General features: G+C 45.3%; 1 protein-coding gene across 2 annotated transcripts in view; it reads left to right on the top strand.

Annotated features, from left to right (window-relative positions):
* Nucleotides 1-2,000: 2,000 nt before the first annotated feature.
* RASAL1 (RAS protein activator like 1) overlaps nucleotides 2,001-26,137 on the top strand; it is a 150,229-nt gene continuing 126,092 nt past the window's right edge. Inside the window, exons 1-2 of one of the 2 annotated variants that reach the window (XM_075319995.1) lie at nucleotides 2,001-2,543; nucleotides 20,829-20,885. In XM_075319995.1, coding sequence (XP_075176110.1) covers nucleotides 2,479-2,543; nucleotides 20,829-20,885 — 122 coding nt within the window. In that variant the 5' untranslated portion in view covers nucleotides 2,001-2,478. The remainder of the gene's footprint in view (nucleotides 2,544-20,828; nucleotides 20,886-26,137) is intronic. The other variant, XM_075319996.1, reaches the window with a different exon arrangement.

The raw sequence follows: 26,137 nt of genomic DNA, 5'->3' as shown, positions 1-26,137 counted from the left end.
CGACTTGCAGCTGTAATCGCAGCAAAAGGTGGCGCTACAAAGTATTAACTTAAAGGGGCCGAATAATATTGCATGCCCCAATTTTCAGTTATTTATTTTTTTAAAAAAGTTTAACATAAGCACTAAATTACGTTCAACTTCACAATTGTGTCCCACTTGTTGTTGATTCTTCACCATAACATTAACATTTTTATCTTTATGTTTGAAGCCTGAAATGTGGGAAAAGGTTGAAAAAAATCAAGGGGGCTGAATACTGTCGCAAGGCACTGTATATATGTATATGGGGAGGGGGCAGAGGCTGTGACAGCGACTGCAACCTCTGTCCCTTGCTCTGAACAAAATAGTAGTTAGTGTACTTAGGGAACGGTAGGAAATTTTTTATTGCAATTATATTAGGAAATAGTTTGGAAATACATAGGGATTTACAATTAAATTTAGTTTGACTTTGGACCATTTCTCTAAGTATTTGGTGCAGATATTTCTGCACCACGCGTGGGTATTGCATGCAGTTATGCTGCGTTCTGCACCACAGCGTAACTGCATGCGCCCTGCGTCCCCAGCACAATCTGTGAAGATTGTGCATAATCCATGCGCACGTTGCGTTTTAGAACGCAGCGATTTGCATGCTGCCAAATCGCTGCGTTCTAAAAAGCAACATGTCACTTATTCCGTGCGCTTTGGATGCAGCCCCCCGCTCTGTCTATGGGAGGGGCTGCATCCAGAGCGCATGAAATTGGCTTTTCATTACGGACTGTTTCTGCAGCGATTTGAAGCGCACGTGTGCTGTTCAAATCGCTGCCGAAATTTCTGCAGAGACAACGCAACGTGGCCTTAAATAGGCAAGTATTTAGTGCAGATTTTTCCCCATTCATTAATATGGGTGACATCTGCAGCAAAAACGCTGAAATAATTGACATTCAGCAGATTTACATCTGCAAAGAGAAGATACTCCAGATATGCAGGAGGCTTCAGGATTCTAAGGCTATGTGCGCACGTTGCGTAAATACATGCAGTTACGCTTTGTAGCGCAGCGTAACTGCATGCGTCCTGCGTCCCCTGCACAGTCTATGGAGATTGTGCAGGGGCCGTGCGCACGTGGCGTTTAAGAGCGCAGCGCTTCGGCTACTGCCGAAGCGCTGCGTAAAATGAAGTGTCACTTCTTTCCTGCGCTTTGCCGGCAGCTCCTGCTCTGTCTATGGCAGGAGCTGCAGGCAGAGCGCATGGAATCGGCTTTCACTACGGACATTTCTGCAGCGATTTAAAGCGCACATGTGCTCTTCAGATCGCTGCAGAAATTTCTGCAGTGAATGTACGCAACGTGCGCACATAGCCTTAGTCACTTTACTGGAATCAGGAAACCATTCAGCTTTTGTGACAAAACTGAGCATAAAAAAATGCAACAGAAATGCACCGTGTGCACATACTCTAAGGCTGTGTGCGCACGTGTGCGCTCTGCACCGCACCTAAAAGGTGCGCTTCAGAGTGCAGCTGAAAAGCTCCGTTCTGAAGCGCATGGTGCCGGCAGAGAACGTGCGCTCTGAATGCTGCCTCTCCCTATAGACAGCATGCAAACCGCATGGAAGAAGTGACATGTCACTTCTTAGAACGCATGCTTCGGGCAGCAGCCGAATCGCTGCGCTCTAATACACCATGTGCGCACGGCTCCTGCACAATCTCCATAGACTGCAGAGGACGCAGAACGCATGCAGTTACGCTGCGGTGCAGAACGCAGCGTAACTGCATGCAATACGCACACGTGCGCACATCCCCTAAAGGTATGGAACCTTCTTTGAGCCATAGGGAGCATTTTATCTGGCTAAAATCCTATGAAAGCAATGAATAAGCACAGCACAATGATCCAAAGCTTTGATTGTCAGGATCATACATATATACAGCTTCCCTGTTCTCCAGGACCACAGTGGGTTATGTAAGCAGCAGCTCTGCATTCAGAGAAGGCAGCAGGCAGGCAGCAGGCAGGCAGCAGGAAGCCTGCCATCCTAGCAGCAGGGAGCATGTTGTATACACAGGTAAACACAGGCTCCTTCCCATAACACAAGGCTACCTGCAGGGGGGGCTGTGCTGTCTCCTCCTATCTCCTGTGTGGAGGCAGAGACCAGCAGCAGAACAGGAGCTCAGAGCTGCGCTTCCAACCTGTGGATAGTGCTTCCCTGAACAGCACTCGTTCTCCCTAGGATCTGCCAGTCTTATACACCCATACCAGGGGGCATTGCTCCTCTAATGTGCACAGTGGTCCTGTGCAGGGTTGTGGCTACTGATCCTAGCTGGCAGGCAGCCACAATTGGTCTACATGCCCTTACTACTATAGGAGTGTTCCCCACCCTGGCCAGGGCTGCTGAACTCACAGCATGGGTGACAGTGGAGCCCCAGGGTCCTCTGATGGAGTGATGGAGCTGCCTAGAGGGGCTTTCTGACTTCTATCCTCAATCTGAAGATTTGCAACTTGAGTCATTCTCCGATATGGCAAGGAATACAGCTCTCTATTTCAGACTGGTGGAGGGGAAGAACCTGCCTGCTAAGGATGTGTAAGTCTTCCAGCCTCTCTGTTTTACATCTTGGGTAATTCCTTTGAGACCTGCTCATGTTCACCCCATTCATGAAGTTAATACTAGGGGGAATATACAGATGGCTGCAAGTGATATTTGACACCTGAAGGATTTTCCCTTCTGGCTGAGAGTATTATACTGAATATGGTAACCTGGCACACAGTGTATGCACCTGGCACACGGTGTATGCACCTGGCCTCCCTCCACCTCATCATGGGCTTTTCATTTTTGATGTAGCAGAATGTTTAAATGTGTTTACCTAAGTCCCAGTCCAGGTCATTGGCACAGAGATCTGCATTCTTAAAAAAGCAAAGTCTAATCCGCCTGCACCTAGGAAAACTAGGTCAGAAATGATATACCTGATGACACGGAGTGCCAAAAGTATCCCTTCATCTACCTAGTTATCTATTTATGTATCTAACCGGAATATATTAGTGTGTTCACTACATTTCTATAGGAATTAATGTGAACTTTTCATTGCATTGTTTTGTAAATAAGGATAAGACTGGATTTACACATCCGTGAAGACCTGTTTACGCATTGGAAGACCCAATCCGGCTGCCATGTGTCCGAACCAGAGCGAACTGCTTCATATCTGCCCATAAAGCAGTTAGCTCAGATCGGGAGACCTGTATATGGACTGCGTATAATCGACCATGTATAATTGATCGCTAAAAGAAAAATGGCGCCACAGGTCATGATTAGAGTTGAGCGTATTGCTAATAATCCGGGTCCGGTGGATCCATCGCGGGTTGTCAGAGAAGTCCGGATCCGATCCGGAATCCGGCCCAATGTAAGTCAATGGGGAGCGGATCCAGGGACGAGAGAGAGAGAGAAGAGAGAGAGAAGAGAGAGAGAAACAGAGAAAGAGAGAGAGAGAAAAAAAAATAAATAAATCCCGAACCCGGATCGTGCAGCCGGATTCCCGGGTGCAGGTCGGACCCGGATCGGACGCTGAAACCGCGTGGATCCGGACTTTTAAAGTTCGGGTCCGCTCAACACTAGTCACGATATCCCTCTTGGTCAGATAAGACTTCTGTTACAAGTTTTATAAACTACAAACAATCCACTTAAAGTGAATTTGTCTTAAGATTTCACAGTGTAAACTGCATGCAATATTATTTAGAGGTCTTAGACCTGGGGGGGCTGGTGTACTTACTTTGACAATCCATGTCATAATAAGTGGATAAAACTTTAGGAAAGTTTTCACTACCTATAGCCGATCTCAGAAAATTCTCATTTTAATATTTGATAGGAAAATTTGGCACAGCGACGAACACAAATTTACATCAGGTGTAAGATCTATGTGATAATGTATGGAGCGTGTCCATTTATTGTACATGTATTGTGAATTCTGAGCCTGACGATCCAGTGCAGGGGTCTCTGGGGGCCACCATCGGTCTTTGCTTCCCATCTGCCATGGATGAGTGGCTTCTGCAGCCGATCCCTGAAAATTGCGGTCATGCTATCTACTCACTGGCACAATGCTCAGGCTTCAAATGTGATGCCAGCAGTATGCCACATGATTGCTAAGCCAACTCTTTGGCTACGGCCGTCATGTATAGTCTTGGCATATAATCACTGCGAGATTCTAAACAAAGACTGACTGGACTACTTGATAATCTGCGTTCGATCGGTGGGACATTTAAGCGGTGAATAGTGGATTTTTTTTTTTAAATATTACTTTATGACATTTCCTTCTTTTTCCTCGAAGACTGTGGATACTCCTATACGATAAAGCAATCTTTCTGGTGACTTTATTGATTCTCTTGTCCTTTATGGAAAGACGGTTTTAAACTGAAAATGTAAATGAAACATCCCACAATCAGCAAATATCGCCAATAGCAATGTATATTCTCATTCTCCTGGTAATTGTAGTCTTTGCGAAAAAGAAAGGTGCAGACATCTTTTTTTGAACAAAGCTGTTAATTTACCTTCTATCCTATATAAATCAACAGCTGTGGGTTTATTCACTGCTAATATATACTCATGTTGATAATATATAAATGATGAAAAATGGAAACACATTTTTCAAAACATCTCAAATGTTTCAGTATCAAGTATGAGCGCCACATGCAGAAATACCCGCAATTCCACTCTTTGGCGCATGCTGTCTTTGATGTTATTAATGGTTGTCTGAGAAATGTTCTGCCGCAATGAATGCATTTAGGCTCACAAATCACCAAGATCCACTGCTGGCAGCTTCCTTTGCAATTGCTGACCAATGACGTTCCAGTTGTGCTCATTGGGAAATACGGCCAGAGACGCTGCAGGCCACGGGAGCATAATTGTGCCACAACGGCTGTTTATTGTAGCATGAGTAACATGCAGCCTGGCTGGGTCTTGTTGAAAGACAACTCCTAGGACACGTTGGAGAAATCAATACTGGTTCCATGAACAACTCAGTGTAAAGGCCGCTTTACACGCTGCGACATCACTCAAGCGATCTCGTTGGGGTCACGGAATTTGTTACGCACATCCGGTTGCTTTAGCGATGCCGTTGCGTGTGACACCTTAAAGCGATTTTGCATCGTTGCAAAAACGTGCAAAATCGCTCATCGGTGACATGGGGGTCCATTCTCAAATATCGTTGCTGCAGCAGTAACGAAGATGTTCCTCGTTCCTACGGCAGCACACATTGGTACATGTGACACCGCAGGATCGAGGAACCTCTCCTTACCTGCCTCCCGACCCGCAATGTGGAAGAAAGGAGATGGGCGGGATGTTCGTCCTGCTCATCTCCGCCCCTCCACTTCTATTGGGCGGCCGCTGAGTGACGTCGCTGTAACGCCGAACGTCCCACCCCCTTCAGGAAGTGAATGTTCGCCGCCCACAGCGGCGTCGCTCAGCAGGTAAGTGCGTGTGACGGGGGTTTAACGACTTTGTGCGCCACGGGCAACTAATTGCCCGTGACGCACAAACGACGGGGGCGGGTGCGATCGCTCGTGCGATCGCACGATAGATCGTCTCGTGTGACGCCCGCATTAGGCCCCTTTTCATACATCAGTTTTTTGCCATCAGTCACAATCCGTTGGCTCGACGGATCAACGGATCCGTTGCAGATTGTGGAAAAACTGATGCGACGGATCCGTTGAAAAAATGGATCCGCCGCATTAGTTTTTTTCAGCCCAACAGTGTTTTAACACCCCATCTGAGCATGCGCAGTTAAAAAAAAAACGGATCCGACGCTGAATTCCGTCATTTGACGGATTACGACGGATCCTGTGCCCATAGGCTTCCATTCTACCAAATGATGGACAGCGACGGATCCGTTGCTGTCCTTTTTTTTAACGTACACAAAAAACTTTACTGTAGACGTTCTCTCCATCCGATGGACAAACATTTTTCCATGGATCCATCGAACGCCAGATGAAATGTGAGGCCATCCGTCGCAATCCGTCGCTAATACAAGTCAATGAGAAAAAAACGAATCCACGGATTGTGACTGATGGCAAAAAAACTGATGTGTGAAAGGGGCCTTACAGAGCAATGCAGCACTCATGAAATTACTAAGATATTGGGGCATGATCACTGAAGTATCAAATGTTTTTTTGCAAGTAGTCATCAGAGTAGCAAAAAATGTGTTAAGAAAAAAAGAGCACAATAATTGCCAAAGATTTGAGATTTGAGAAGAATCAAATGTGAAGCAACCAGGAATCCATTATCGCCCTGCGCTGTCATATTCCAGAACTGCAACCTCCCTGGAGTGCCAGAAGTACAATGTGTCCGGTGCTCAGAGACATGGGCAAGGTAAAGCCTGCTTTACACCTTACAATTAAGCATACGATATTGTATGCGATGTGACACGCCCCCATCGTATGTGTGGCACGTTCAATTTGTTGACCGTGTCGCACAAACGATTAATTTCCGTCACTTACCTACCATACGACCTCGATGTGGGCGGCGAACATCCACTTCCTGGAGTGGGAGGGACGTTCGGCGTCACAGCGACGTCACACGGCAGTTGGACAATAGAAGCGGAGATGAGTGAGACGTAAACATCCCGCCCACCTCCTTCCTTCCGCATAGCCGGCAGGAGCCGCGGGACGCAGGTAAGATCTGTTCATCGTTCCCGGGGTGTCGCACACTGCGATGTGTGCTGCCTCGGGAACATTGAACAACTCGACGTTCAATTTTTAGGTTTTGAACGACGTGTATGCGATCAACGTTTATTCGTTCAATCGCAATCGCACGTAGGTTTCACACACTACAATATCAGTAACAATGCCGGATGTGCGTCACTTACGACGTGACCCCGCCGACACATCGTTAGATATATTGTAGCGTGTAAAGCCTGCTTTAGAAAGGCTGAAACCCGACCACTACTGAACAAGATACAGAGGTAGAAATTTGAAAATTGGGCAAAGAAAGATTTTTCACAGGTTGTGTGGGAGGATGAGATGAGAGTGACTGTTGACGGACCAGATGGATGGGCCTGTGTCTAGATCAGTAAGGGGCACGTATCTCCACTTCGACGCCATCAAGGTGGAGGTGGGTACTACTATGGGCTGGTATTATTAAAGATCAGCTGGTTGAACCTTTTCCCATTGAAGATTGACTCATAATCAACTCCCAAACCTAATGCCAGCTTTTAAGAAGACACTTTCTTCAAGCAGAGGTACGGAAATAGTCTACAACTTTTAAGAAAATCATGATTTTTATGCAGGACAGTGCTCCATCACATGCATTAAAGTTCTCCACTGCTTAGGTGCCAGTGAAGGCCTTAAAGATGAAAGATTAATAATAACGCCAGTGTATGATGTCGCCTGCTGGCCTCTGATTGGCCAGTGGCTGCCATTGGTGAATCTCTGCAGAGAATTTCTGTGCGTAGCGGAAATCAATCATCTGAACTTAGTAAAGTGCAGATGGCTGTTGCCCCCGGCATAGGGTCGCGATCATCAAGGAGCTTGCGGGCCGCAAGAAGCTGCATCAGGGGCCATGTGTTTGAGACCCCTGCTTTAGACTGACCAACAGCACTGAAGTTGTGCAATAATAAAATTATCAAAAATACAAATCGTTTAATAATAATTTTGCACACAATGTTATTATCGTCTTAATTTGTAATTAACTTTTCTCTTTTCAGGGCATTGTAGTCACTGGCTTTCTTACATGTAATGAGAGTGACGCGTCCACGGGGTCATCGGGCTGCAGTTCTTCTCCTGGGTCGCAGCGGTGGCCTTGCCCAGTTCCGTGACTCCGGCGGTGTCACTAAATCTGGGGATGGGGACGATAGGGGTTGTTGTTCGTGACACCACCTGTGGTGTGTGGCTATAATGCAGTGTTTCTCAACTCCAGTCCTCAATACCCACCAACAGATCATGTTTTCAGGTTTTCCTCAATGTTAGACAGGGAATAATTCCATCACCTGTGCACCATTAAGGAAATCCTGAAAACCTGATTGAGGAAAACCTGAAAACATGATCTGTTGGTGGGTCTTGAGGACTGGAGTTGAGAAACACTGCTATAATGGGAGGCCCGCTTCGGAGGGTCTCTCTCTTCTGGGGCGGATGTTAACGTAGCTTGGGTGTTGCAGCTCTCCACAGGTAGAGCTTGGCCCAGGGAAGAAGATAGGAGTAGTAGTCGCCTATGGCGCAGGGGCGCGATGTTGAGAGCGCCGGCAGTAACGGTACAACACAGAGGGTGCAGTTTAAGTTCTTTACTCACTGGAAACACACCGCTGTTGGAGTACCAGGCTGCGCTGTGATGGGCTTCAGCTGATCCCCGATACTTCGGAGGTCAAGGCTGGTGTTTATTTTTCTGTGCGTCTCTTTTCAACGGTTTCCCTCCACCCCAGCTCTTGGGCCATGGAACAGGTCATGGGTGCCTTCCGCACTCCCCGCAATCCCTGGGATCCCCCTTCTTTCCTAAGAACCCAGGTCGAGCTTCCAGCTCCAGACTACGGGCCCAGAACCATCCGTGTCTTTGCTTGCCAATCTCCTCCAGACGGCGACCTTGTGTTTGCTGCGCCCAGAGCTGACTGACTACTGAGTATAATGGCTCCTAAATACCCCTGTTGGTATCCCGCCTCCTGGGTTCCTGAACTAGTGGGCAAGAGGTCCCATACCTCATGATGGCCACCTCAGCACCTACTCTAGCCCAGTCCCAGTGGAAGAGCTCCCGGGGTATATGTTAGTTGAGTATATTGTTGATGGTTAACTAGTGACGACCACCTCGGGGAGGTGCAGTACACTGTCGCGCCTGAAGCCACAAGGGTGCCACAAGAGCATTCGATTGTAATGACCACTTTAGACAAGCTGACCCCAGATTATTAAATGACCACTGATTGTCTACATACAAGCTAATCGGTGGTCCTGGCCTGTTTAGATACATAGGTAAGGATGGTTGACCTCGGGGAGATCAACATCCAACACCACGGAGACACCATCACGGGTTTCTCAACGCAGTGACACTAGAACAAGGCCCCCTGGGAAAATATGCAGAACAAGAATGCCGCGGAGACATCATCACATGTTTCTCAACGCTGGCAGGAAAATAGCCAGGTCTTTCACCGGGAAGGAACAACCACGGGAAGGGCAGTCTCCAGTCAAGGAAACCGCCTATACCAAAACATGGTATCCATCCACAGACAGCTGTTTCGGGGTATTTGCCCCTCATCAGTGTGGAGTAGGAAACTGGCTAGTGGGAGCAATGCCTAGTAGAAGACTACATAGGTAAGGATGGTTGACCGCGGGGAGATCAACGTCCAACACCGCGGAGGTACCATCACGTGTTTCTCAACGCAGTGACACTAGAACAAAGCCCCCTGGGAAAATATGCAAAACAATGCCCCGAAACAGCTGTCTGTGGATGGATACCATGTTTTGGTATAGGTGGTTTCCTTCACTGGAGACTGCCCTTCCTGTGGTTGTTCCTTCCTGGTGAAATACCTGGCTAGTTTCCTGCCACTGTTGAGAAACATGTGATGGTTGCGCCGCGGCATTCTTGTTTTGCATATTTTCCCAGGGGGCCTTGTTCTAGTGTCACTGCGTTGAGAAACACGTGATGGTGTCTCTGCGGTGTTGGATGTTGATCTCCCCGAGGTGAACCATCCTTACTTATGTAGTCTTCTACTAGACATTGCTCTCACTAGCCAGTTTCCTACTCCACACTGATGAGGGGCAAATACCCCGAAACAGCTGTCTTTGGATGGATACCATGTTTTGGTATAGGCGGATTCCTTGACTGGAGATTGCCCTTCCCTTGGTTGTTCCTTTCCGGTGAAAGACCTGGCTAGTTTCCTGCCAGCGTTGAGAAACATGTGATGGTGTCTCCGCGGCATTCTTGTCTTACCTGGCCTGTTTAGATAGGCTGACAAACATTCAATGTGCATAGAACAATCATTGATACAATTGTTCTGTGCACAGAGAATATCATGTTATCAGCAACGTGTCACCTGTTTATACGTGGGTTTTTACACGATCACAAGTGATTCCCAACCTGTTTAGATGGCCAGATATTCAGGAATGAGTGTTCTTATGAACAATTGTTCCCTGATGAGTAGTCTGTCTGAATCATCCATAATAGAGTGGTAATCCCTAAAGCTAGACCTAGTCATGACAACTTGCCTATAAAGCATTGATTCATGATAAGGCCGTAATCAGATGGCCGTATAACTCAGAGAGGATTGCATCGCAGTGCCCATGCTGGCCAGTGGCTCTCCTAACCCGAGCTTGCCGACTGCATAGAAATACATGAAGCTGTCACTCTCGGGTCAGGAGAGCTGCGGCCAGTGCATGCTCTGCTAAGCGATCCTTGTCTAAGTTATACAGCCGTCTGAGCTTGGCCTAACAGTATTTCTTGTGTCTATGGCAATTTTTCTTAAGGGGAATCTGTCAGCAGGTTTTTGCTGCATCTTCTGAGAGCAGCATGATGTAGGCAAAGAGGTCCTGAGTTCAACGATTTATCACTTAGATTACTGGATGCAGCCGTTCTGAGACAGTGACAGATTTTAGATTTTGTATGTAGGAGAGCTCTGGGAGCTGTCCCTGCCCACACCTGGCTTTCAGTGTATATTTCCATAGATAAAAGCTGCTAATCACAGAGGGGGTGGAGTCAGACTACAGCTCAGCCCTGCTCAGACCCACTAACATTAAAGATAACAGATGTATACTTACATTTTTGTTTACTTGCAAAGACTATGAGATAAGACAGGCCAGGCAGGTCTAGATTCTCTGTTTTAACTCGTGCAGCATGCTGTCTTCAGATTACACTGTAGAAACCTGCTGACAGAGTCCCTTTAACTTTAATTTTCAAGTAACACCAAATAGGTTAGATTTTCAGGATTTCCTTATTACTGCACAGCTATCAACAATATTATACATTTCCTTATATTTTCTTTAACTTGGAATAGTAAAATGTCACCCCTTGTATATACTTGATGACTTTAGGTGTGGGACACTTGTCACTGGGTCACAGTTTTCATATAAAATATTGGGAATATTTACAGAACTTGGTACATTTCAGGCTGTTAACGTGGGCGCCAGATCTGTGGTCCATTTGGACATTTTTAATCAAATTGTATTTCCTCTTTCCTCATGAGTATTCCACTGCTTTCTTTTTTAACCCCTTTGCAATGCGGCCAATTTTTGTTTTTGCGTTTTCATTTATTCCCTTCCCTTCTTCCCAGAGCCATACTTTTTTTTAATTCTATCTACATAGACATATGAGTCATGTATAAAGAAAAGTCCAGCTCATCATTACTGCTATCCACTGTTCCGTTCAGAGCACGGGCAGAGGCTCCGCCATGGCCTGCATTAGATGAGTAAAATAGAGTCCAGCACCATGCTTGTAAAATCTTATACACGGGAAATCATGTATTAGCAAGGAAAGCGCTATAATAGCATATATATCAATGCGTTTCTGGTGGGGGTTGTGTCTCCATTTTCCAAGACCTTTTCAATTTTCAATCGATGGAGCTATGTGATAGCTTATTTTTTGCGGGGGGAGACAACGTGTTTTATAGATACCATTTTGGGTTTGATATGATGTTTTGATCGCTTGTTACAACATTGTTTGTGGTATTGCAGCTACCAAAAAAAGAAAACAATTTTGGCATTTTTTAATTTCTTTATAGAGTTTACTTATTAAGTTAATTATTTTTATATTTTTATTGAATCAGACTTTTCTGAAATCGATGACACCAGATATGTGTATTTTTATATTATCTTTATTTTTAATAGGGCAAAAGGGGGGTGATTTGAACTTTTTAATGTTTAATTTTTTACTATTGTTTTAAAACTTTTTTTTTTACTTTTCACTGTTCTTAATAACCCCCTTAAGGTACTTAAAGCTGCAATCGTCTGCTGCTTGTGACATACAAAGCAACCCACAGCGTTGCTATATAAGGCAGAAATCAGTCTCCCTTGAAGCACGGCCACAAGTAGGGATTCAAAGGATTGCTGCTATGACAAGCACGTACCTTTTTAGCAGACTCCCTGCTGTCATAGCAACCCATTAGAGACTCCCGATAACGTCACGGGCACGTTGGTGCTTAGAATGGTGCTCCCCCATGTGTTAAATGGCTTTGTCAGACTTTCACAGCTGAATTTAACAGGTTAACAATCGCTGGAGGGACTCCGCTCCACCTGCCTTTGTTAGCGGCAGGTCCTGGCTGTAACCCACAGTCATTAGTTGCTGAGTATGGAGCGGGCTCACCCCTTGAGCCTGCTCCATATACCTGCTTCCAACTGTTGTGAAGGGAATAAATCTGCTACACGGTTCCAGAAATGTTCTTTTTTTTTACTTTAGTGCAAATTTCTAGTCTTTTCCAAAGGGGAGTTACTCGAAAGATTCTTTGAGGGCTTGTCTTGACGCTGCTCTGCATTTTTTCCTAGGGAGCATTGGCCCCTTGGGTGCACTAAATAAAACAGGCTAATATCTTCGCAAATGTATGGCAGATTCTAAAACGGAAAAAAAAATGGAATACACAGGGGAACAGGGGGACTAGAATAAGAGTGTAGAATAATAATTGGCCTGTGACATGTCCTATTTGTGAGCAATTCGTCATATAGCTTGGACAAATGGAGATTTTCACAATGTGCAGGCTCAGATCATGGAAAAGATGGGAGATACGGAGAATATAAGCAAGGTTTAATTATACCAACGCGTTTTGGGGCCGTAATGTACCTTGTGGCAGTGTAGAATCTCTGGACACGTAGGTGCCACATTTTGTTTAGTATGACAGCAGCAATGCATTTGTTTTTTAGACATATGTTGCTTTTTTTTTAATATGCTGGAATCAGAGCCATATTTATTGCTATAGTGTATCTGGCAGCTGTAGATGGCTATAAATAGTCATTATTGCTATTGAGAACATAACATAGCGCTGCCACCTCTCACACAGGAGAAATCCCGAGGATTGGTGCAGAGCTATCACTAAGTGGAAAACAGCATTATTTGTGCTTCAGTCTTTGTTATAAGTGGCCTTACATTTCCTAATCATTTGCATTATTTTCTCCCTTCTTTTGTTTTTTATTTAATGGGGTGTTCTCAAATTTGAAAGTGATTCCCTATCCACAGAATAGGGATAACTTTCTGATCGCTGCGGATATAGCCCTTCGATCATGTATACTGCCACTCCATTTATTCTACTGGAAGCACAGGAGATAGCTGAGTGCTGCGCTCAGCAGGTTTTTGGTGCTGTCATTAGAATGAATGGTGCGGCAGTGCACATGATCTACCTCCACTCCATACAACAGGAGCTGTTCAGATCCCCGGTTCTCGTTATCACTGGGGGCCATTAGTGGTCGGACCCGCAGCGATCAGATAATTATCTTCTATCCCTTGGATATTGCATAGCTTTAAGGCCTAAGCCACACGGCATGAAAATCGGTGCGAGTGGAGTGCGATAAAAGAAGTCGCATTCCACTTGGAACAATATTACTCTATGTGCCAGCACAGATGAGCGATTATTTTCTCAGCCCTAATCGGACCGAGAAACATGCTGTGACTGTAATGCATTCCTGTTTTCTCTCGCACCTATTCAAGTGTATGGGGCGAGAGAAAAATCGCACTACACTCACGGTACACCAGTGTACCACGAGTGCAGGGCGAGAATGGCAATAGCCGGCAACGGAGGAGAGAGGGAGATAAATCCCTCCCTCCCCTCCTCAGTGCCGGCCCGCCCCTCCTCATTGCCGGCCCATCCCCCGCAGCTGTGGTCCGATCGCATGATTGGACCACAGTCGCAGTGACACTCGCATGACACTCGGCTCTGCTGTACTGCCAGTGTGAGCTGAGTGTCATACAAGGGGATCGTAGTAATCCCCATGTGGCCCCTGCCTAACACTTGAGAATACCTCTTTAAATACTGTATATGTAATTCCAAAGAAATCGCAGCAAAAGGGGTGACCAATGCCACCTTTGCTTTTCATTGCAATTATTTGCTATCTTTAAAGAGAGTCTTTGTAGTGTCAAAATGGGATATATAATTGTTTAAAGTAACACTCAAGGTTTTTTTTTACTTATCCATCATTACAGTATATAGAATTAAGCTAGTATTACGTTATGTACTGTTGTCGATCTTCCAATCTAGAAATTTGGGGTATGCTTCTCTTCAGCTAGGTCATGTGAGCACACAGTTATTATCTCAGTCACCAGATCTTCCTCTGATGTAGTTGAATGGAATGCACCATTGAAGTTTTCCATGTGGTGGGGATGGGCAGAAACTCATATCAAAGATAATGATGATTACTGCACAGTGCCTGTTGCATGGTTTTAATGTAGGAGATTAGTTTGACCTCCCTTGTGACTTTCACAAGTGCTTTTTGGGTGATTCCTAATTCTGAAGTCATGTCAGCCCTTTCCAGCAATTCAGAACTCCTCCCATCTCATCTTGAGTGAAGGCAGGAGCATCAAACCAGCTGCCTGCTACAGCTGCCACTGAAGACCAAATGGGAGGGGTTTCGGAGTGCTAACTGTAAAGAATTCATAGCACTTCAACCAGGCCAGATTGCCCATGATTAACTAAAAGTTAGCTTTTTCACTATTTAACGAGAACCTGACGGCTGATACGTGTCCCAATCCACAAGCAGCATGTAGCAGACAGTGACTGGATGATTTCAGATATGTTTGACTCTGAAACGCTACAACATTTCTGAAAAAAATATACTTTAATAGACACCGGGGACAAACCACAAAGGTGACTAGTCAGACAGGTGACTCCACAGTGCCTTCTCCACTCCCCCGCCACAGATTGACAAATCTTTCCCAACATGTATAGGAAAAGACCTGTCAATCCAAGGCAGTGGGTGGGGGCAAGCTGCTCGGGACCTGCCTGTCTGACTCATCTCTAGTGCGAATTGGCCTCCAAGAGCTATTGTAGTAACTTATGTTTTATTATGAAACACTCCAGTGTCAAATATACCTAGCTGTGATCATACAGTCAGTGTCGTGATACATGCTGCCCGTGGATCGGGCATCACGGATCAGTTATCAGGTTCCCTGTTTTAACACCTCTACATGTTTTCTATCTACAACAATTTGGCATAATAACTGTGCTAACTGGCTCTGCTTAGATTTTCCATGGTATGATGGATACCATGTGCTAGCAGGGAGTTACAGCGCTCATCAGTCTCCATCAATGCCATAGGGTGCATGCTCGACTTCCGCTTCATTCCAACACCTCCTAGCCTCAGTTGTGGGGCTCATGGATCATAGGTGGGGGACCTGACAGCTTGACCCTCAGCAATCTAGCGTTCTTCACCTACTCAGCGGACCGCTGCTCATATTTTAGGCTGGAATATCCTTCTAGGTTGCCCAACAGCGTATGATTTCCCTCCACTCACATGGCGTCACCTGCTGCATCCACAGGTTTTTTCCCACCCACATATAAAGTATAATATTCTGCATATAACCTAATCTGATATAACGCAGAACAACCAGCTCCACCCTCACCTACTGTATCCTCACCTATCCCTTGTAGACTGTGAGCCCTCGGGGGCAGGGTCCTCTCTCCTCCTGTACCAGTCTGTGCCTTGTTTTGTTTATGATTATTGTACTTGTCCCTATTATGTACACCCCTTTCACATGTAAAGCTCCATGGAATAAATGATGCTATAATAATAAATAATAATAATCTGTAGTAGTAAATCCACAACTAATTAAATTTGATTTCTTGACTCTAAATATGCCAGTTTGTATGTACACTGCATTAAAACATGGCAAAGAGGGAATACTCATAGAACATAAAACAAACAGAGATATAGCAGATGCTGAACAGCCAAAAAGAGCTTTGGCCTCCTATCCTCTGTATATCAAATGGTAATCCAAAAGAATGCCTACTTAAACACAGCTTTCAATTCCCCCAGACGGACCCTCTCGGCAGGGAGCTCCAAGGAAAAGGATCTGTATGCCAAAACTTGTGTTCTGTGTTTTCTTCATCCAGATGGGTCCTCCCCATCTCTCCTCTCGCACCCACTCTCTCCCTATTCTAATCAGCACTCATTATTTAATTAGAAAACCTAATTAAAAAAACAGCTGATGAAGGTTGGTGGGAGGCGGAGGAGGTGTGGAGACAAGAAGATGCTAACTCATTTTCAAACAACTGAAGAAAATGCCGTTTTAACTCCATATGTGACACCATGACATTCACAAATAATCTGGTTGAAAAAGACCAAAGGGAATCTTTCACCAGGTTTTTCCTGCCCCATCTGAGAGCAGCATCATGTAGGGACAGAGACCCTGATTCCAGCGATGTGTCACTTACTGAGCTGTTTTCTGCAGTTTTGATAAAATCACTGATTTCTCTGCTGTAGTTCTCGGAATACTGAGCTGTGCATAACCTCCGCTCACATCACTAAGGCAGGCTTTGCACGTTGCGACATCGCAAGCCGATGCTGCGATGTCGCACGCGATAGTCCTCGCCCCCGTCGCAGGTACGATATCTTGTGATAGCTGGCGTAGCGAAAATTATCGCTACGCCAGCTTCACATGCACTCACCTGCCCTGCGACCGTCGCTCTGGCCGGCGACCCGCCTCCATCCTAAGGGGGCAGGTTGTGCGACGGCACACGGCAGGCGGCCAATAGCGGCAGAGGGGCGGAGATGAGCAGGATGTAAACATCCCGCCCACCTCCTTCCTTCCGCATTGTGGCCGGCGGCAGGTAGGAGATGTTCCTCGCTCCTGCGGCTTCTCACACAGCGATGTGTGCTGCCGCAGGAACGAGGAACAGCATCGTACCTGTCGCTGCACCGGCATTATGGAAATGTCGGAGCCTGCACCGATGATACGATAACGACGCTTTTGCGCTCGTTAATCGTATCATCTAGGATTTACACACTACGACATCGCAAGTGACGCCGGATGTGCGTCACTTTCGATTTGACCCCACCGACATCGCACCTGCGATGTCGTAGTGTGCAAAGCCGCCCTTAGGCTACTTTCACACATCAGGTTTTTTCCATCAGGCACAATCCGGAAAAAGGTGGGTAAAACGGATCCGGTACCGCATCCGTTTTATCCCCATAGATTTGCATTATTACCGGATTGTGCCTGATGGCTTTGCGTTGCATCCGTTTTTTTCCGGATGCGGCAAAATTAAGTAAAGCGGCGGCCGGAGGGAATGTATCTTGTAACGTTTTTTTGTCCGGCAAAAAAACTGCATCGCGCCGCATCCGGCTGCTGCGGCGCATTTTTCAATGCATGCCTATAGACGCCGGATGCGGCGCGATGCAGAAAAAACGCATCCGGCCGCCGCATGCGGTTTCTTCCATTGCGCATGCTCAGTAGCGTGCCACAACCGGAAAAAACGGACAGGCCGCATGTAAAAACATATGCAAAGGATGCGGTGTTTTCGCCGCATCCGTTGCATAGGTTTCACAGCCGGATTGAGCCGCACAGCTCAAACCGGATGTGTGAAAGTAGCCTAAGGCATGCTCAGTATCACACCGGATCTGTCAAAAACTGAAGGAACTGATGGAAAAAACTGATGCAACTGATCCGTTTTTTCGCCGGATCCGTCGCATCAGTTTTTTCGCCGGATTGTGCCTGATGCCAAAAAACTGATGTGTGAAAGCAGCCTTACACAGACAACTGCCAATTAGGCTGCTTTCACACATCAGTTTTTTGGCATCAGGCACAATCCGGCGAAAAAACTGATGCGACGGATCCGTTGCATCAGTTTTTTCCATCGGTTCCTTCAGTTTTTTTACATATCCGGTGTGATACTGAGCAAGCTCAGTTAAAAAAAAATGGATCCGGCATCCAGATCCGTTTATTTTCCGCGTTACGCCGGATCCGGCGTCCATAGGCTACCATTTTAAAAAACGCGCGATCCGGTTTTTTTTCCAGACACAAAAAACGTTCACTTCAACATTTCATTCGGCTGCCGGACAAGTAAATTTTTCCGGATCCAGCAAAAAACGGATGGAAAGCAAGGCCATCCAGCACAATCTGGCGCTAATGAAAGTCTATGGGGAAAAAACGGATCCGGCGGTAACAGACGCCAGATCCGTTTTTTCATGATTTTGCCGGATTGTGCCTGATGGCAAAAACTGATGTGTGAAAGCAGCCTAAACCGGGCATAGGCTGAAAGCCACCAATCAGTTGCGAGGGCGGGGTTATACAGAGCTCATGAATGTGGAGGACTACATGGCAGCAGGTTTACTAGTCCTCTAGTGATAATCTCCTGCTGATAAAATAGTGATTTAATCCGACTACACCAAGCAGCTCAGTAGGTAACACATTGCTGGAATCAGTGTCTCTGTCTCTGTATTATGCTGCTCTCTTATTAGGTGGCAAAACCTGATGACAGATTCCCTTTGAGTGTTCTACAACAGGTCTTCTTCAGAATCCACAGGCCTGCAGAGTCTAATGGTAAGTGCACACGGCACCTCTTAGACAACAGCACACCAGCTGAGTTTTTGTTACAAAACACGCTTCAGGCCTCTGGCACACATTCGTGCCGCTGGTACGTGTTTGCCATTTTTTGCACGTACCGGCGGCACGGAGACACGTTCAGCAATGCTACCCTATTGTAGCAGGCGCACACACGTAAAACCACACGGAACGTGTGTCCGTGTGCGTTTGTACGTGTGTGCGTTTTTCTACACGCTGACATGTCCACGCTTTCTCCGGCAGCACGGGTGTCACATGGCCCGCGCCCGCACCCGTACCACACGGTTGTAGTGTGGATGCGGTCCAGTGTGAAGCGCGCCGGAGAAAACACGTGTCAGTGAAAAGAAAACAAAATCTTTACTCACCTTCTCCAGCCCTCCTGTCTCTGCCGCTGCTGCCACTTGCTGCCAACCACCGCTCATTATGCTCATTTAATATTCACTTCACTGCGGCCGGCAGGAGCAGCAGCGGGGAGACGGGAGGGCTGGAGACCGAAGATCAGCACCACGGACAGCAGCGCGGACCACGTGAGTATGCAAATTACCGGTTCTACGTGTGGTATCGCGGCTAGCACACGTAGAACACACGTGGACCGCACGTACCCGAGACACGTACTTACCACACGCAACACGCAGGGTAAATACGTGTCTCGCGGCACGTGCGTGTTTTTAATGGAAGTGTGTTTCAGGCCTCAGGGAAACACCGGCGGGATACAATAACTGAAACATAGAGGAGATACCACTTCATGCTGGGTTATAACTTTAGGACACACTTTCCCCATAAAAGCTGACGAGGTTGATTTTGAAGGCAACTTCTCTTTATCACTGTTTTGTTTAATATAAGTTTTTGTTCTTTATGGACGTTTGTGTCCCTGGTTAACATTGTGTAAATTCTCAAGCGACAGCCACAAAAAGCAGACATTTACAGCTCCATAGGGGCACGTAATCTATAAAAACCATGTTCCTTCCAGCATCGGCAAAAATTTTGTAGAACCTCCACAATGTCTGAGAACATGCACCGTATAGATGGTGATCATAATTTAGACCTAGTGCCATGGCTTCTGATTGGTTATGCAGTTGTCAATGTTTCTATGCTTGGATAGACTGGTAACCTTGAAGAACAAGACGGGCATGGATATGTCAAAGTATAGAAGCCACAGTTCAATCTACGGCCGAATATATCAAGGCCTATTTCTTTGTTGTATGTTGCCATACTATGCACCTTAAGATGGGTCATCAATGTCTGAATGGCCAGTACCTGGTGCCGGCAGCAGCAGCAGCAGGCGGACAGAAATACTCAGTTCCGGAGCTGCCCCGCCAACTGAGAGTGGATGCTTCTGGTAACTGCACATACGCCTCCTATTGATTTGATTTGGAGGTGGATGTGCAGTACACGGCCGCATCCGCTAGCAGAAGATGGAGCAGCTTCGGAATAGAGCATTTCTTAGCCCCTGCTGCCACTGGTACCAAAACAGCTGATCGGTGGGGGGTGCAGGGTGTTGGACCCCGGCCGATCAGACATTGATGACATATCCTAAAGATAGGCTATCAATAGTAGTGGATAACCTCTAACTGGTTGCCATACATACTGAAAGGACATGTAGCCCCTTATTCTCATCACATATTTTCCTATATCTGGATACAGTATTACCTGATTGCCATACATGCTGAAAGGACATGTAGCCCCTTATTCTCAACACATATTTTCCTATATCTGGATACAGTATAACCTGATTGCCATACATGCTGAAATGACATGTAGCCCCTTATTCTCAACACATATTTTCCTATATCTGGATACAGTATAACCTGATTGCCATACATGCTGAAATGACATGTAGGCCCTTATTCTCAACACACATTTTCCTATATCTGGATACAGTATAACCTGATTGCCATACATGCTGAAATGACATGTAGCCCCTTATTCTCATCACATATTTTCCTATATCTGGATACAGTATAATCTGATTGCCATACATGCTGAAATGACATGTAGCCCCTTATTCTCATCACATATTTTCCTATATCTAGATACAGTATAATCTGATTGCCATACATGCTGAAATGACATGTAGCCCCTTATTCTCATCACATATTTTCCTATATCTAGATACAGTATAACCTGATTGCCATACATGCTGAAATGACATGTAGCCCCTTATTCTCATCACATATATTCCTATATCTGGATACAGTATTACCTGATTGCCATACATGCTGACCGTACGAGAAGCCCCTTATTTTCATCACATATTGTGCAATATCTTCTGTAAACCATTCAGCTATAGAGTTATCCAAACTTTGCGCATATTTCAGTGATGACTGGGTTCTGTTCTAGGTGATAACTTAGCAGAATATTAGCTAGACTGAACAATCTTCTCTGTGTTGTAATGATCAGTATGTGACCTTTTTCATTCTTCTTCCAAAGGTCAGGCACGAGTGACCCATACTGCATTGTGAAGGTGGATAATGAAGTTGTGGCACGGTGAGTCCTGTAATATATGCTATATTAGGTAGAGTGCACTAAGAAAACGTTCACACCGCGTCACCCTTTCCACAATAATGTATAATAGCAAAGCAATATGATATTTGCCAAAATGTGTGCAATTACTATGAAAATAAACCACTGATCACATTTCTATACATATTCAGATCCAGTCCGGGGTCCAGAGGGCTTTGGAACAGGTTTTCATCAATGACCTCTCCTTTACTTTGCTGTTTGATCCTGACTAGTATTCCAGTTCTTTAAACCTAAAAAAACCATCCTTTCAGCATAATGTTGGCACCACCATGCTTCATCATAGGGCCAATTGCAAATGTGTTACCTGTTTTCCCCCAAACATAACACTTGGTGTTCAGGCAAGAGAGTTTATTTATGGTTACGTTGGACCGGAGAATTGACTTTCCCATGGTCTGAGAGTCCTTTAAATGTCATTTGGCAAGCTTCAAGTGCTCGTCTTGTGTGTCTTACATCATCTATCTGGTCATCCTACCATAAAGGATTAATCGGTGGAGTGCTGCAGAGACACTTATTGTTATGGAAGATTACCCTTCTGGAAGATCTCTCGTGAAGGCATATACAGCTCGGGCAAAAATTAAGAGACCACTGCAAAATTTTCAGATTTTTCTCTTTATAGATATATTTTTGAGTGAAATGTAAATTGTTCTTTTATTCTATAAACTAATGAAAACAAATCTCCAAATTTCCAAGCAATAAATGTTGTATTTTCTGAAAATAAGAAATGGTCAAAATAACAAAAAAAAATGCATTGCTGTCAGACCTCATATAATGCAAAGAAAACAAGTTTATAATCATTTAGAAACAACAATACTAATGTTTTAACTCAGGAAGAGTTCAGAAATCAATATTATGTGGAATAACCATGATGTTTAATCACAGCTTTCATGCGGCTTGGCATGCTTTCCACCAGTCTTTCACACTGCTTTTGGGTGACCCCATGCCACTCCTAGTGCAAAAATGTAAACAGTACTCTTTGTTTGATGGCTTGTGACTATTAATCTTCCTCTTGATTACATTCCAGAGGTTTTCAATGGGGTTCAGGTTTGGAGATTAGGCTGGCCATGACAAGGTTTTGATGTGGTGGTCCTTCATTCACAAATTGATTGACCTAGCTGTGTGGCATGGCGCATTGTTCTGCTGGAAAAAACAGTCCTCTGAGTTGGGGAACATTGCCTGAGTTAAAACATTATTAGTTTTGTTGTTTCTAAATGATTATGAACTTGTTTTCTTTGCATTATTTCAGGTCTGAATGCAATGCATTGTTTTGTTATTTTGACGATTTCTCATTTTCATAAAATAAATACAAAATTTATTACTTTGAAATTTGGAGACGTTGTCAGTAATTTATAGAATAAAATAACAATTTACATATCACTCAAAAATATACCTATAAAGAGAAAAATCAGAAAAACTGAAAATTTTGCAGTGGTCTCTTAATTTTTGCCAGAGCTGTATATGTTTCTAGTTACCTGTCTGTACATGGCTTTCCCCCCACAATTTCTGGATAACTCTAGGAAGAGTCTTTAAAGGGGCATTCTTATCTCCAAGATCCTATCCCAATATGTCCTAGGTGTATTACGGTAATAATTTTAAATATCTCCAATTAGAAATGTAGTATAGTTCTCCTGATATAGCCATGTCTTTTACCTCATGTGCAGGGCATTGCAACGTATTTATCCATAAGCAACTGACTGACTAACTGTCACTCTATGAGTGGACGTAACCATGGATACCTAAGCTATGCCCTTCACAGGAGGTAAGAGACATGGCTATATCAGAACTATACTACATTTCTAATTGGAGGTATTTGCTAATACTAATAATTATTATTATATTATTATTATTATTTTTATTAATAAACCTACTACATATTGGGATAGAATGTTTGAGATGGGAATAACCCTTTAACATTTGCAAATTTCTTATATTTAAAGGGAGCCTGTTATTAGTTTCATATCCTCCTTTATAGAAAGCTGTGTTTTACTTTGTGTTACGTAGAAAATGTAGTTGAAAAAAACAAGCTGGGCATGCAGAGATGTATCCACCGGGGCGCTCAAGAAGATATTTAGAAGCTGGGGCAGGAATAAGCAGCACGGAAGACTCTTCTTCATGTCTTGGATTCTTCCTGATCCCAGACTCTTCTTATAAGATATATTTTCTTAGAACTTCTGAATCGATTCAGCGTAAAACCTAGTTTTCTGCAACAATAAGTGGCTCCAGGGGCATAAAATGGTTTCTAGGCTGCATTAAAGAATGATGGAGGCCACAATGTTGGATTTTACGAGATCATAGAATGATGGAAGCATTGATTCAATGCAACCAACACAGATTCTATTCTACAGCTAAGAAGTAACGAAAGGAGGCAGCCCACCAAAGAATATGGCAAAAACAAATGGTGGTCTATTAACCCATAGTGACAGTGGCAGTGAACTGCTTCTTTATTTTTAATATTCTACAGCAAGCTATACACATAAAGTAACTACTGTTTGATCCTTGCACTGGAAGGTGGGACCCGACACCTCTAGTATTGCTAATGTGTGAGTGTGGTAAAAAAGGAAATCAACATGGCCAATTAATTTTTCACATAGAAGTAAACACCCAAGGGGGCCACCTCCATATAGATTGGATTTGAATGAGCTGCAGAGAACACATTTCTAGGGAGCAGAAGGAATGATTTTGTTAGAAACATCGAAGACAAATATTGATCGCTGAAAAATTTATTAAAAAATCCCCACTTTCCATCCACAATGATGAACGTTACGGTATGAATTTTTTATGAATGTCCTATTAGATATTGAGGACATGATGCAGCTGGCAGTGCTAATTGGCCCCTAGACACCAGGTTCTTCAGAATGCAGTAATGTTACAGTAGTGTCCAACAGTTCGGGGTACTCTGCAGAATAGACGTCAGTCACTCTTTTTCTGGTCTGCACAGGGTCCCTACACATAAATAATAGAAGTAATAGCTGGTAAATTATATTCTTGGACATATGTGTGTCTAATCTGGTCTATTGCATCAAGGATTGCAAGAAGGGCTGTAATATACTGCTAATATACTGCATATTACTGATTTTTAGGTGACTTGGATCCTGTATCGCTAGTGTGTAAAATATCAGTTAAACAGAACTTGAAATCAGTTAAAGGGAAACCTGTAGCTTTTACACCCCACTTCCAAACCATTTTTAAGGGCATGTAGGTCAGTTAAAGATTGAGTCATTGGTACTACCCTCCATCCATTGATTGGAATCCAGAGAACACTTGGTCCTTCCAGGTGTACCCTGTGGCTGGGTGGTGTATGCTCATCAAAGTCTAAGGCAGGGCACCTTAGTGCACAAAGTTGCTACCTGATGAAGGGGGAAATTATTATTGTTTTATTGTATCCCTGAAACGCGTTGTAGCTCAAATAAATCTTCACTATTTATCTCCTATTTCCCTTGTGAGCAGCGCCCTTTATACCGTGGCTTTTTTTCTTCTTCTTTGAATACCTTATCTCTCCTTTGGGAGTCCACGGGGTGCCGCAGCTCCAGCCTTAAGCTGGTGTCACACACAGCGACAACGACAACGACGTCGCTGCTACGTCACCATTTTCTGTGACGTTGCAGCGACGTCCCGTCGCTGTTGCTGTGTGTGACATCCAGCAACGAGCTGGCCCCTGCTGTGAGGTCGCCGGTCGTTGCTGAATGTCCAGCTTCATTTTTTGGTCGTCACTCTCCCGCTGTGACACACACATCGCTGTGTGTGACAGCGAGAGAGCGACGAAATGAAGCGAGCAGGGAGCAGGAGCCGGCATCTGGCAGCTGCGGTAAGCTGTAACCACTGTAAACATCAGGTAACCAAGGGAAGACCTTTCCCTGGTTACCCGATATTTACCTTCGTTACCAGCCTCCGCTCTTGCTGCCAGTGCCGGCTCCTGCTCTGTGCACATGTGGCTGCAGTACACATCGGGTAATTAACCCGATGTATACTGTAGCAAGGAGAGCAAGGAGCCAGCGCTAAGCAGTGTGCGCGGCTCCCTGCTCGCTGCACTGTGACATGTAGCTGCAGTACACATCGGGTTAATTAACCCGATGTGTACTGTAGCTAGGAGAGCAAGGAGCCAGCGCTAAGCAGTGTGCGCGGCTCCCTGCTCTCTGCACATGTAGCGATGTTATGATCGCTGCTGCGTTGCTGTGTTTGACAGCTAAGCAGCGACCATAACAGCGACTTACCAGGTCGCTGTTACGTCACAGAAAATGGTGACGTAACAGCGATGTCGCTGTCGCTATGTGTGAACCCAGCTCTTGGAGATCTAATTACATTGACTTAAACATCAAATTAGCCTGGCTCTGTGGAAACGGAATTCCTCTTATCTGATCCAGGAGTGAGACTCTGACCCAAACAGGAGGATTGCAGGAGCTCTGAGCACCAGCAGCAGTGAAATCTAAGGGGTACTTTGCACGCTGCGACATCGCAGGCCGATGCTGCAATGCCGAGCGCGATAGTACCCGCCCCCGTCGCAGCAGCGATTTCCTTGTGATAGCTGCCGTAGCGAACATTATCGCTACGGCAGCTTCACATGGACTCACCTGTCCTACGACCGTCGCTCTGGCCAGCGACCCGCCTCTTTGTTAAGGGGGCGGGTCGTGCGGCGTCATAGCGACGTCATACGCCAGGCGGCCAATCGGAGCGGCGGGGCGGAGATGAGTGGGATGTAAACATCCCGCCCATCTCCTTCCTTCCGCATATCCTATGGAAGCCGCGGTGACGCCGGTAGGAGATGTTCCTCGCTCCTGCGGCTTCACACACAGCGATGAGTGCTGCTGCAGGAGCGAGGAACAACATCGGACTGTCGCGTCAGCGTAATCATGGATTACGCCGACGCTGCACCGATGATACGATTACGACGCTTTTGCGCTCGTTAATCGTATCATCGAGCCTTTACACACTACGATGTCGCATGCGATGCCGGAAGTGCGTCATTTTAAATTTGACCCCACCGACATCGCACCTGCGATGTCGTAGTGTGCAAAGCCCACCTTAGGCTGCTGTGTGATCATCCTCAGCAGGATCTGTGTTGGCCAGCCAAGGGGTAACCTGGATCTCTCTGTCAGTGCTAACAGACAGTGTTGTACCTGTAGTACAACACTCATAGGTGAGTGGAATTGTTTCATTATTCACCACATAAAGTTTACTCTTACACACAGGAGCGCCCTCTTCTCTCTTTTTTTCTTTCACTA

This window comes from Anomaloglossus baeobatrachus, chromosome 1 (genome assembly GCF_048569485.1).
Source record: "Anomaloglossus baeobatrachus isolate aAnoBae1 chromosome 1, aAnoBae1.hap1, whole genome shotgun sequence".
In the NCBI taxonomy this organism is placed as follows: domain Eukaryota; kingdom Metazoa; phylum Chordata; class Amphibia; order Anura; family Aromobatidae; genus Anomaloglossus; species Anomaloglossus baeobatrachus.
This window is presented reverse-complemented; position numbering and strand designations above follow the sequence as displayed.